Below are 13,137 nucleotides of genomic sequence, written 5' to 3'. Positions count from 1 at the left end.
ATTTGTCAAAAGTCCTGCAAGCATCTTGCCTGTGTTAAGACAAATTTTTCATGATTGATCAATTCAGCAATCTTGTGGAGTGTCGTCATAATTATGGTGGCAGCTTTTTTATAAGCATGAGAAACTCCTGTTAGTCCTTGACAGCTTGATGGCCAGCTTTGTGCCACATTGTCCAGTTTAGTGCTATAATAGGCAATCGCCTGTTTTCGACGACAGTGACAGCGTTCCTGTATTAGCACTGCCGAAACATACATATCTTGTCTATTGGCAACATAAAAATAGAAAGGCTTGTCATAGTCTGGCATCGTCAGCTTTCGTGCTCTCTGAATTTCCTGTTTTAATGTCGCAAATGCTATATTTGCCTCTGCTGTTCATTTTAGCAATGACTTCAGTGATTGATTACCTGAGTCCTTCATGAGTTCTTTGAGTGGTGTCATGTTGGGTTCAAGGCATCTAACCCACATGCAGAAAACACTCTTAAACAGGGAAAAAGTTTAAATGATTTATTTGCAATGTATACAAGTTAAATGGAGCTCAGGTTCTGGGTTCTTCTGACTGGTCACGGGAAGGAAGCCACTGAGGAGGACAGAGCAGTTAGAGTTGATCCAGGAAACTTGCAGTTTGCAGATGATGGGAATGAATACCAGCTCAGAGAGGATTCTGATCAGCAGGGGGGGAACCTTGTGAGTCCAGAGGCTAGTCGGCAGGCAGAGGGCTGAGGGCAGAGGCAGAGACTGAGACTGAGTGCAGGCAGGCAGATTCCAGGCAGAGATTTCTATCTCCAGGATTTCAGGTTTCCAGAAATGTCAGGATCTGTGAGGCAGAGAGAAACAGGTTCAGACAGGTTTACAAAATCAGGGTTCTGATCAGGCAGGCTGGCTCAGGTTTACTCTACCATTACTGGCAAACACTCTGGCAGGGAAGTGTCAGCCTCCTCCTCCTTAAATAGGTTCTCTGATGAGGAGACAGGAAACAGGTGAGCTCATGCCCTCAGGAGGAAGATCTCAGGCGCCCTCTGGTGGAGAAAGTGGACAAGCCTCCAGATCCCAACAAGTGGTGCTGTTTTCTCTGCTGTCTGTAAAGAAACATGTCATTCCCAGGAACATCATCATCTCACCGACCGTGAATGGGGCTTTACTCACACCTTCTAGCCGAGAAAATGCCTTGTGAAATCTGTCTAGCCAAATATTCCATATGGTTAACAGGATTGTAGTTTTGTTCTAGAAACTTTGTGTCTTTCTTCAGCCAACCGCTGAAGCACTTTTATAGAATATAGTAGAACGTTATTGATCTCACAATGGAGAAATTAACTTGTGACATTGGTTCTTATAAACAAACAGGAGGTGCACCAAGGAGGAAAAGGTGCATGAAGTATATAGAGTACATCCAGAAATATACAGTGGATAGTGAAAACTAAAGTAGAGATTTAAGGTGACTTATATATACAGTATCTTATGTACAGTAAAGTGGCAGGTAAAGAGTGGTTTCTGGTTTGTTAGATAGATAAATAGTATGTTATTACAGTGTTATTACACCAGGTCATAGTGCAGTGCAATGAATGACCTGCGGTAGCGCTTCTTTATTTGGCTTCTGATGGTGCAGAGCTTAAGTGAGTAGATTTGGCAAATCAGCCGGTGTGTCCCGCACAATTTGGTTCATTGATCGCAGGTCATGAACATGGCGATACTTGGATTTATCTGCTTTTAGAACAGGAAAGATTGGAGTATTGCACTGACTCGTTTCTATCAAAACTCCAGCTTTTAGTAGCCCTTAAGGGGTTTTGCTTAGACCTTCCTCTGCCTCTGTTTTTTAAAGGGCATAGTGGATGGATTGGAGTGACATTAAATTTTAGCTCATTCTCAACTGGAATGGCAAATTTTACCAGCCCAACATCTTTGTCATGTTTGGACCACAGATGGTCTGCTACTTTTTTTTAGCATCTCAGTAAACAATGAGTCATCTTCTGATAGCCTAATTACTGAATTAGGTTTTCTCTGAGTAGTTACCTGCTGAAGAAATCTTATTCAGTAAAATACAAACCTTTACTTATGGAAAGTACTGTAATTTATTCTAGAAATTATGATCAAAACAGGTCTCTTTTGTAAATGAGATCTTGGATCTCAATGATAAAGCTCCTATAAATAAAGGTGAAACAAATTTAAAAAAATAATAATATGAAAACAGAGGTGAACAGTTGAGAAAAGAGACATTTGAATTTCTCAAAATTGCATTATAATAGTTCAAAACTAAACTCGGGATTCTTAGATTACAAAGTCAGAAATGATAGCACTCTAATTGAAACTTCAAGTATTTTATTGAAAAGGTAACAGACATATTTTCATTTTAAAAGAAAGATTTGAGAAACAGGTCACCACATTAGGTTCTATAGTCACAATTTACTTTCTAAAACAAAAAAAGGTTGAGGTTTTTAAAAAGGAAAAAAAAAAAGCTAACACTTTGAAATTTGAATCTTATTCTACCCTAACAAAGCGTGGCGTGGGCCAATTTTGACCCTGGATTTTGTTGGGGTCAATAGAATCTAAGGTGAGAACTGGTGCGATGGGATGTGGGGATGTTAGGGACATCCTTGCAGCCAGGAGGCCCATCCGAACGCAGCTGTCTGTGTCTTTTCCCTGAAGAATTCCTGCCATCAAAGCACCTGCAAAACTGCCAACATAATAAATAATTATATAGAGAAAAAAGATGAAAAGTGGAAGTACTGAACAGCAGGTAGATTGGGTAGATTTCTAGCACCTATCTCCTGCTCCCGACACATTCATTGTCTCCTCTGGGCTCACAGCCAATGCTGGGTAGTGTAGTGCACAAAGCTGCCTCTTCTGCAAATACAAATTCAGAAAATTAAATCCTCACTGTTGATATATCCTCTTCATCATCAAACTGCATTTTAAAGGTGCCTACCCCTTTTTGTTTTCTTGGCTGCAGGTCAACTGAGCCTGCATTGTGCTCGCCACATAGCAGCACACCATCAGGTCCAAGAGTCACCACCAGACAGTGAAGATTCTCCAGAAGAGGGCGTGAGAGAGCCACAGCAACCCTCACGATCTCATCAAGAGTGCTTGGCAGCACTGAGGTACAAGGCATAGAGATCAACCACATCATGAGCTACCATCAGATAGTGTGCATTCACAAGAACTCTAGCTGGGATTTTGTATTTTGCACAATAAGCAAGTGCAAATAAGGAGAAATTTAAGTTACCTTCAGGCACTGTGTGACCAAGAGTTTTATTCATCATGCACAACTCTGCCATGTTTGGAGAGGAATAAGACAAACACTTCCAAGCATCCGAGAGGAATGGTTTACATGCTTTTTCTGTATCTGTTGGTTCATACCAAACTGAGACAAAGAGGATAGCCATTGTTTCATTACCAACTAAAGATTCTTCCCACGTTTATTTATGACCTCTGGGTCATCATCATTTTATACTCACTATTGAAGTTGTACTTTCCAGCAAGATTGCAGACATAGTTGATGGTGGGGGCTGGGATGTTTCCATCAAGACACACAAGTGTGGCAGATGAAATCTGTTTTTCAAACTGGGAGACCTATCAAAACACATTTACGGGTAGACAGACATATTGTAGGAGAGAGAAATAAAAAGGCAATTTCAGGAAGTCATAAAACAAAAAGGTCCTTAACCCCTAGAACCCTACGGACCCACCGGTGGGTCCAGCTGCTACGTGACCTCGTAATTTTAACAAATCCCCAGTATTGATGTAAAAAAACACATTTGGCACAGTTTGGTGACATTTTTGGATAAATGTGCCAAAATGGCTTCTCCGCCTAATAAAATTTCTCACTAATACCATTCTAAAATAAATATGATTCATCTGATTGAGTCCAAATTTGGTATATTTTTACACAACATTAAGATTTAAAAGTCTGTACTACTTTTTTGTGCTATAAATAATATTTTGGTAGTGTTTTGCAATGTTTATTTCAAATAAAATTTTGGCGAGGTTCAAAAAATGCAAAATATAAAATATGTATTTTGTCCCTAATATTTCAGGCAGGGTCAAAGCTACAATGGTGCTGACACCAGAAAACCATTCTATGACATCTTACCTTTACAGAGGTACCAAAGGTTTCTTCTTAAATCTAATAGCTGTGAGGCTATAAGTGATTTACTTTTGTGTGTTTTTGCCAGGCAGAAATTTATTTATTCCCCCTGAGGGTGTAAGAGGTTAACGACAAAAAAAAAAAACTGATAGTATGTGGAACCTCACATAAAGATGTTTACAGAGTATAAAATAAGGTCATCTTTTTAGGCAGTTTTATAATATAGAAAACCCAAACATAACATAGAAAACCCAAAATGCTCATGTAAGTAAATCTGTTGAGTAGGGGAATAAAATCCCTAATTTAAGATTTAGTTTTTTTTTAAACTAAATCAAAAGACACAATTACAGGGGTTGTTGGTGTCAATATCATCTGGAATCTACTTTTGCACAAAGGACAGGATGTGTTAGTCTGCTGCAACATTTCATAAGCTGGCAGCATAAACAGATGTGTATGTTTAACCATTTCTTTATGTTCATTATATATTTGGTTCTCTTCTATTCTCACTTCTATTGAGATCATCCTATATATTATCTAGAGGTCCCCAACCACCGGGCCGCGGACTGGTACCGGTCCGTGGGTCAATTGGTACCGGGCCGCACAGAAAAAAGTATATATATATATATATATATATATATATATATATATATATATATATATATATATATATATATATATATATATATATATATATATATATATATATATATATATATATATATATATATAATTTATCAACGATCAGAGTCTGAGGGATGTTTTATTTTATTGGGGTATTCTCTTCCAATTACATCAGTCGGTGCATCTGTGCCTCTTGACACAGGGTGATTCAGTTCAAGACTCATCCTCTCATCCCATCTATAACATCCTATCTTTGTGAAGCGGGATTTTCTGCGGTTACAGCGACCAAAACAAAGCTACGGAGCAGACTGGACATCAGGAGCACACTTCGTCTGTCATTTTCTCCGATTACGCCTAGATAGGACCGGCTTGTTGTTTTATTTTTATGCTGTTTGTAATTGATTTTATCATTTTACTTGATAGTATCAACGTGAAAATATTGTCTGACATATAGCGGTCCGTGGTGTAAAAAAGGTTGGGGACCACGGATCTAGATGATTAAGGCTCAAGAAGGTGGTGAAGATTTTCCTTCAGCCATGTCATTCCAAAAAAGTTGAAAAACAATCTCCTGGACTTTGTTTTCCAAGTTTGAAGACATTACGCCTCCCATTAAAGAAGCTTTTTCAATTAAAAATGTCAGGATTAGCGTTGAGTTCGAGGATTTGTAGAGAGGACCAAAAACAAGGCCTTGTTTTGGCTTAGAAAACATGCAAATTGAAGCGGAAGAACAGGTCCAACCCTTAGGAATAAGGAGCTAGTTGGGTTCTTTGTTAGCCTGCAATATGCAATACTGATCTATGCCTCTGAAAGGGGGGTTGTTAGGGGAAATTGTTAGTTGTTGTTAGGTTCAAGGACTGAGATGGTTTTAGAGGACTGGTTTTGTCTTTTGGTCAGTAAGGGACTCTGGGACAAATACATCCTAAGTTACCACGTAAAACTTACATACTGTTCTGTAATTTGCTTATGAATGTCCATGTCTCCCAAGCCAAGAGTAAGTTCGCCATTTTGATTGATAACAGCACAGTATGTAGCCGTGTTCTGCTTTTCCAGCCTGGCTACACCGCTCGTGTTCTAAAAAAAAATATTAGAAAAAGATTTTAAAATACAGTTTGAGGTGGCATGAATTTAATTTTAGTTCCAGATTCTGTTAAAGCTCTCTTACCATATGTTTGCAGTAGTTAAAAACTGCGTCACCGTTTGCATCAGCTCCTGTGACTGAGATGAATAGAGGCCTCTTATCTAACCTACTCAGCGAGTCTTGGGGAAAAACATAGAAAAGAATGTGTGAGACACAATCAGACTGATCAAACACGTTTGCACAAACACGATCAGATAAGAAAACACTAACCAGCGATGTTCCTTCCCACACCACCAAATGACTGACACACACTTCCTGGGTTGGTCTGTCCAAACTGAAAGAAAGACAGATTCTCAGATTCTTATTTTCACTCTGTGGGCAGCAGTGTTTCAGATAAATTTGTAATGAAATACTTACATGAAGTGTTTCTGTTTTCCCTTTGGCAATGAAATCTACATTTATTCCTCCTATAATAACCTGGACAAGAAAATTCAATCATTGCATTTGTTTTGGGGATTTTAAAAAAACAAAAATGTGATAAATAAGGCAACAATATATGGTCTTTTTTCATACTCACAACATCTGAGTCTTTCTGGGGTTTTCCAACATCCTGACTTGTATTTTTTGTTCTTTTTTTACTCATCTGCTTTGACAGCGCACAGGCTATCTGACTTCCAACTTTTGCATTGTTATGAATCAGAGCAATGTCTAAACGTGGCATGTTAAGGACGGTTTGGTAATAACCGACAGATTACCAGCATTAGAAGATAATATTCTATGACTTTATTAAGCTGATATTGAAGCTGCCTCACCTTTTCCATTTAAGTATTTCAGATATTCATTCAGCTTCTATGAGATTCAGATAGTAAGGATACTGGCTTGGAGGGACTTTCCTTGAGTTAACTCATTGACCTTTTGAAGAATAAAGGGTGTAACATCTCTGCCTCTAATACCTTGAACACTGGGGAAACCACAGAGACAAGTAATAAGTGTTATATAAATTTTATATATACATTTTTTTCCACTGGCCAGTGATCAGTATATGCAGCCATCAGAGGTGGAAAAAGTACTCAAATATCATACTTAAGTAAAAGTACCAATACTTGGATGAAATATTACTCAAGTACAAGTAAAGTTACCCATCAGAAAAAATACTCAAGTAAAAGTAATAAGTAGCTAATTTAAAATGTATTTTAAGTAAAAGTTACTTAGTTACATTAAAAAAACAACAACTGTTGAACGGGGCAGGGGATCTCTCCCATGTAGTGAAAATAGGACAATGAGTCATAAATCCAAAACTATTTAGTTTTTGATTAAAGAAAAATCTATACAAATGTATACACATGTAATGACAAGGTAACACATGTCACACATGACATTTAAGACCCATTTAAAGCCAAGGATTTTCATCGTTTTGGGCAGCAGAATTCGATGTTTCAGCTACCATTTCTAGTGAAACGTTCTCTGAACCGTCGTCGCTCTCCTGATCCACCTAAATCTTGTTCCCAATCTCCTACAGAAAGACTTGGCGCCTGGTAGCCTAGATCTACATGCTGATCACGTCACTCACTGTAGTGCTTCCAGGGCCCGATTTTTTGTCTTCCTTTCGGTTTTCCAACATTTTTTTTTTACTCAGTAACAGATGGGATTTGTAATGTAACGAAATACAATACTTCACTTAAAACGTAATCAAGTAAAATTTTAATTACCGATTTTAAAAACTACTTGAAAAATACAAAATACACAAAAAACCTACTCAATGCAGTAACTTGAGTAAATGTATTTTGTTACTTTCCACCTCTGGCAGCCATAAAAGGGAGACCTTCTGTACCTGACTACTGTCAGAGCAGTTTCTATTGCCTCCTGTATCTGATGGCCTACAGCTGCATGTTCCTCTGGGATAGGGACTGCTATCAGAACACCGCTTTGAAGACCGAGAGACAAAGCACTTGCTAATAAAACAAAAAAAGACATAGAACATAAAATCGTAATACAAACTTGTTGAAAAGACAGAGCTGCATACTCAGTTTGTGTAGATTAATCATCGACTTTACTATGATAAATTAATTATTTTAACCATTCATTCTCCATTGTGGACTCATAGATACAGAAGTAAATATAGATATAGACTGATATAGAAGTAACACAAACACTTGAGTTATCATATGTATCAAATTATACATAGACACTCAGATATGTAATCTTTGATATGTCTGTCTCCCTTGAAATGCTTCAGCTGTATCTAGCCGCCAAAATTCTGCTTTTATGATTTTGTTTGGACATCTAACTACACTACTTGGCAAAATTAGTGTAGTATAACTGGTTGATGCTTTACCAATAAGGTCTGCAGCCTCGTCAGGATTGTGGACATTACAAGCAGAGGTAAATCCACTGTTTGGCGTGAAAAACGCGGGGAAATTCTTAGATGCTCCAAAAGTTGAAACACACACTCCTTGTGTCTCCTATTTGCAGACAGATAAGGAGAAAAAAAAAAAAAAAAAGCCTGTTTGGTTTGATGTTACAAATCAACTAAACATCTTGTAGATTTTTATCAGGAGCAGTCCATCATTTCTTACAAGAAACTCCAGGGTACGGGCAATGTCCAGGACAGACTTGACTCCGGCAGAAATGACAGCAATTGGAGTTCTGCCGAGCTCTGTTAGATCTGCACTGATGTCCAGACCTTGAAAAAAGATAATTTAGTCCCAGTAATAAATATTAGGATTTGTCTTTAGATAAACACTAAACCATGGTATTCACATAGGTTCAGTTATCTCAATTCATGAGTTTTTTCTGTCTTTAAACCAGTCCATTAATGACCTTTGTTTTAATATTTTCTTCTCCATACACATATCTTAGAATACCCTATTAAATAATATAAAGCTACAACCTTTATTCCTTTTTAGTGACACTGAGTTTAGCTGTTATTTTGCAGTGAATTACAAGCCACTTACTGTTCTGGCCATCTCTGTGAACTCCTCCAATGCCTCCTGTGACAAAAACAGGAATCCCAGCTCTGTGTGCTGCTATCATGGTGGCTGAGACCGTTGTTCCCCCAGAAAGACCCTGATAAATGTTGACACATATTGGATGGCATTCAGTCTAACTGATATTAGAACAGATTTAAAGATCAGGATGTCAACTGAAAGCTTTACATGCAACACCCTGCTGAAAGCTTACAGCTTCAAATGTTTTTTTTTTTTTTTTTTTTTTTTACATTTAATTAACATTACAACCAAGTTCAAATGCATTTAATTTATATTTTTATGTGACAGATAAACAAAAAGCAGGACATTATTGTAATGTATAATAAAAAAGACAAGTTTGAACAGTTGTTGGACATGAAAAACGCAAAATGGTTCCTTTTCTTTCTTCTCCCCTGAGTAAATACTTACTTAATACTTAAATACTGAAGGACAACCTTCTGTTCTTTTGTTCTTTTTGTTCTATTTCTTGTTGTATTTTTTACATCTTTGCACAGCTTTACTCAAGTTCTATCAGCTTGCATGCAACTTGAACCTGACTGCAACTGGATTTAGGTCTAACACATAATTAAGTCTTGATGTAAACCATTCCAGCGTAGTTATGTTTGAATGTTAGGTGCATTCAGTCCTAACATCTTTTGTGGCTTTTAACGTTCTTCCAGGATTGCGTTGAAGCTCCATCTATCTTCTCAACAGCTCTGAAGAAAACCATCCTGACAGCATGATGCTGCTGCCATCGCTTGTTTTTTTTTTTTCCAAGTGTGTCAAATCCTTTCCATGTCCAGATTATAGATGAAACAGTGCTCCATACCTCCAAATATATATATATATATATATATATATATATATATATATATATATATATATATATATATATATATATATATATATATATATATATATATATATATATATATATATATATATATATATATATATATACCAAAATCTTCAAACTTTTCTTTCATTCTTTTTCCAAATTATCATTATAAATCACTTTGTGTTGATCTTCCACTGAACATCTATAAAATGTGTTAAAGTTTGTGGTTGTAACAAGACTAGATGTGAACTTTATAGTTCGATCTACTATGTTCAAGATTGAAGAGTCTCAGCCTCACTTTGCTAATCACATAAGGGAGATCCCGTCGCGAAACCTTCAGAGGGGTTTTGTACTGAGCGAGGTAGTCAAGCTCCTCTGATGATAGTCCGACACGGATTTTCCCGTCGATGATGCCGATCGTGGCAGGAATGGCTCCTTCAGCTCGCACTATCTCTTCAACCTCCTTTGCAGTGCTGGACAAAAACAGCATCCAAGCTTATGATACTTAAACTCTTTTTGTATACTCTACACATCTTAATTTGAGTTTTTTATCTTGATGTCTTCTGCTGCACCTTAGGTTGTGTGGAAAGGGCATGCCATGTGTGATAATAGTGCTCTCGAGTGCAACCACTGGACAGTTTTGCTCCACAGCGTGAGACACAGTTGGATGGACTTTGAAGAGGAAATCTAAAAGAGGTGAAATCATCCTTAGCATGACCAGATTTTTATTAACAATGTTAAACTGCATATTTGTCATGCTGCAGGCTTAATGAAGAAGCGTATTTACCTTTGGTGGCAACAGAGTTCTGATAAGTCCCAGCTTCCCGCTTGAGAATGAGCTGGAAGACTTTCTTCAGGATCCTCATTCTGCACATATTAACACTAAAAAATAAGGACACTTAGAATGAAGTATTCCAGCCTTCTGATTATTCTAAGTAAATTACATTTGAGGCAAAGAAAGCCCAGATCTTGCAATGTAAAATGGCTTGGATCAAACACAGCAATCCAACCGAAGATATTATAATGCAAACCGAGAAATGAGAAATGGCCTGTATTTATATAGCATTTTACAAGTCAGGAGACTCGACCAAAGCTCTGTACAATTGTTCAGGTTTTCACCCGTTAACTAACACATTGATGGTGGTGAGCTACATTGTAGCCACAGCTGCCCTGGGGCTCACTGACCAAAACAAGGCTGCAGTACACTGACGCCACACATGACCACCATCCAGGGGGGGGATTTACCATTAGGCAATACTAGGCAGTTGCCTAGGGCCCCAAGTTCCTGGGGGCCCCATAAAACTCTGTTTCCATGTATGGTTAATACAACTAATCCTTATTTGTGCACATTAATTATGTTTTTGATAAAAATCCTTTGGCTAAAATGCCATCAGAACACTGATAAATAGAGAGGAAAAAGGGACAAGAAGAGAGGGACAAAACCTAGAACAAATAATGGATGTCTATTCTATTAACATTTTTCTATCTGTAGAATGGGTCTGTTTTATGGGTTTTCTTCTCAGGGGGCCCCCTGCCTGTCTCTGCCTAGGGCCCCAAATTTCCTAAATCCACCCCTGCCACCATCAGTAGGCAATGGAGGTGAAGTGTCTCACCTGTTAGGTTCATGTTTTATACATCATTTGCACTGTTACTTTGTTAGCCAGATTAGAGAGAGTAGATGGCCTTCCTTCACGATGTCACTGTGTGTACGGAGGTCATCTAAATAGGACAGCCTTCTTGTCTTTTAAAGAAACACAGGATATGGGCACCTCTTGGAGCCGGACTGATAGAGGAGAGCTATCTGTAATCCTGAGGCATAGGGGCAAGCTGCATATAGGTCAGGGCATTGATGGCGTGTCAATTTCTGATACGGACAGCTAAGCATCCACCTGATGCAACACATAGACACATAAGGTATAAGAAGCAGGAGATGACCTTGTTCGGGGCTCAATCTTTGCCGGACGCTCGCGGACGTGATTTTTTGAGCCCCCAGCTGTGCAACCTCCAAGCATTTTTCTCTGTCCTGTAACGACCTGATCTGGAATAAACTCTTGTTACTTTTTTACTCCTGTTTTTATTGTCCTTTTTACATGGTTTTACCCAGTTTGAGTTAAGAGTAGTAAATAACTTGCTCCCAGGAAAAGAACCGTGAGGAAGCCCCGAGGCGCAACAGCCTTTTTTAGGGGGCATAACTTCCTCATTTAACACACCCAAGGACTCAACAAAACTGAAAGCCAGAGCTTGCAGGGCAAAAGCCTGGCTTGCAGGGCAAACTCATGCACACAATGCCACTGTCACAAAGTTTAAGCATTTTAAAAATCGAAAGTCTAATTACAACAACAACAAAAAAATATATCTGTATTGATCAAAAGAAAGCACAACTTTACCTCAGGTTTTTCATGCATACAACATCTCTCTCTTTTAAGTAGATTCCCCTCCTTTAGTGTGGTTTTCTACTACCGGGTACAGATCCTGCTAACTGGCACAAACTCCCATCACCCTCTCCCCTTCTCTGGGGTTACTTTCACAAACTGGCCAAAACATGTCGAAACAAGAGCTCCTTTATTTCATCCAGCTCTATGGCATCCAACAACAACAACAGAAGGCATCTTAAATGCATTCGATGTAATTCAATAATCAGTACGTCTTCTTTTGAAAGTAGAGCAAACAAAAAGTAAAGCTGCTAGACAGACAATTCCTCCTTTAGGTTTCAATACACTTTTAGTTTTAAGGTAAAGAAAAATACCCTTTAGAAACTAGAATTGAAGAGACATAATTCGAAACAAACAAATGAGGTTTGAAAAAAATGAGTGAATTTCAGAGAGAATGGATCTAAAGAAATCCTGAAATATATTATTAAGGAAGATTTCTATAGCTTTCCCCGACAGTAACCACTTTGCATAATTCAGCCCATAATTAGAGAGAGATAAAAAAAATAAAAGGTGGAAGCTTACCTTTTCTAGTCTGACAAGAACCCAACAAACTTTGGTCAGAGAGTTAAACTTTGACCCAAACACTGTTTGCACAGCTAAAAACCATCAACCAGATCTCAACTGTCTGAGCAGCTTCAGGGCAAAAGACCACAATCACTGTTTGATATGGAAAAAAGGAGAAACGGAGAAACAAATAGGAAGAACTTAGCATACATGTTTGAGTAGGATATGTCCATATCATGTTTAGATTGAAATATTATTATAAATAATTTTTACTAAGTTTATTTCTGAATGTAAATAAGAGAAGCATTTCCTAAAATATAGTAAAATTATAGAATAATAATTTCAAAATAAAAAGAGGAAAAATCAGAGTTAATATCTGTTCAGGCTTTGTTTTTTACTTTCTTTCTACTTTCCTGGGTTATCCACCACGCTTGGCATAGCTATGAAGAGTGCTTTGAAGCATTTGTGCATTGCAAGTACAAATCTTAAGTTTGAGAGAGAAATAAAACAGTTTTTTAAGTGTAGAAGAATTACTGGGGGAGTGTTGGCCTAGTGGTTAGAGTGGTGTCCTGAGAAGGCTGCACTTATCCGGTTCAATCCGCACAGGGTCCACTCTGGGGA

At 37.9% G+C, this 13,137-nt stretch overlaps 1 protein-coding gene across 4 annotated transcripts; it reads right to left on the bottom strand.

Moving 5' to 3' along the window:
* Window positions 1–2,312: 2,312 nt before the first annotated feature.
* On the bottom strand, window positions 2,313–12,669 carry zgc:136858 (uncharacterized protein LOC678543 homolog). Of its 4 annotated transcripts, none has more exons than XM_038308862.1 (19): window positions 12,535–12,669; window positions 10,368–10,462; window positions 10,153–10,267; window positions 9,879–10,053; window positions 8,731–8,842; window positions 8,353–8,459; window positions 8,112–8,238; window positions 7,608–7,728; window positions 6,652–6,737; window positions 6,354–6,490; window positions 6,194–6,253; window positions 6,047–6,110; window positions 5,861–5,955; window positions 5,641–5,769; window positions 3,449–3,563; window positions 3,217–3,354; window positions 2,920–3,086; window positions 2,755–2,837; window positions 2,313–2,667 (listed from the first exon to the last, which is right to left on the bottom strand). In XM_038308862.1, exons 2-19 carry the CDS (start codon window positions 10,453–10,455, stop codon window positions 2,472–2,474), a joined length of 2,115 nt encoding a protein of 704 aa, XP_038164790.1. In that variant the 5' UTR covers window positions 10,456–10,462; window positions 12,535–12,669; the 3' UTR covers window positions 2,313–2,471. The 4 variants fall into 4 exon arrangements, with proteins under 4 accessions (XP_038164790.1, XP_038164793.1, XP_038164794.1 ...); XM_038308865.1 differs by having other exon boundaries at window positions 3,217–3,336; XM_038308864.1 differs by having other exon boundaries at window positions 2,315–2,667; window positions 6,354–6,484.
* Window positions 12,670–13,137: the final 468 nt, after the last annotated feature.

This window comes from Cyprinodon tularosa, unplaced genomic scaffold (genome assembly GCF_016077235.1).
Source record: "Cyprinodon tularosa strain WSP-4 unplaced genomic scaffold, ASM1607723v1 ctg65, whole genome shotgun sequence".
NCBI lineage: Eukaryota > Metazoa > Chordata > Actinopteri > Cyprinodontiformes > Cyprinodontidae > Cyprinodon > Cyprinodon tularosa.
This window is presented reverse-complemented; position numbering and strand designations above follow the sequence as displayed.

Bases quoted from the DNA above. Each gene is read 5' to 3' on its own strand.
- zgc:136858 (XM_038308862.1), bottom strand. From the start codon at position 10,455: ATGTGCAGAATGAGGATCCTGAAGAAAGTCTTCCAGCTCATTCTCAAG. The intron at 3,087-3,216 runs GTAACTTAAATT...CTTGTACCTCAG, and splicing joins TGGTCACACAGTGCCTGAAG to TGCTGCCAAGCACTCTTGAT. The intron at 2,668-2,754 runs GTGCTAGAAATC...TTATGTTGGCAG, and splicing joins GTGTCGGGAGCAGGAGATAG to TTTTGCAGGTGCTTTGATGG.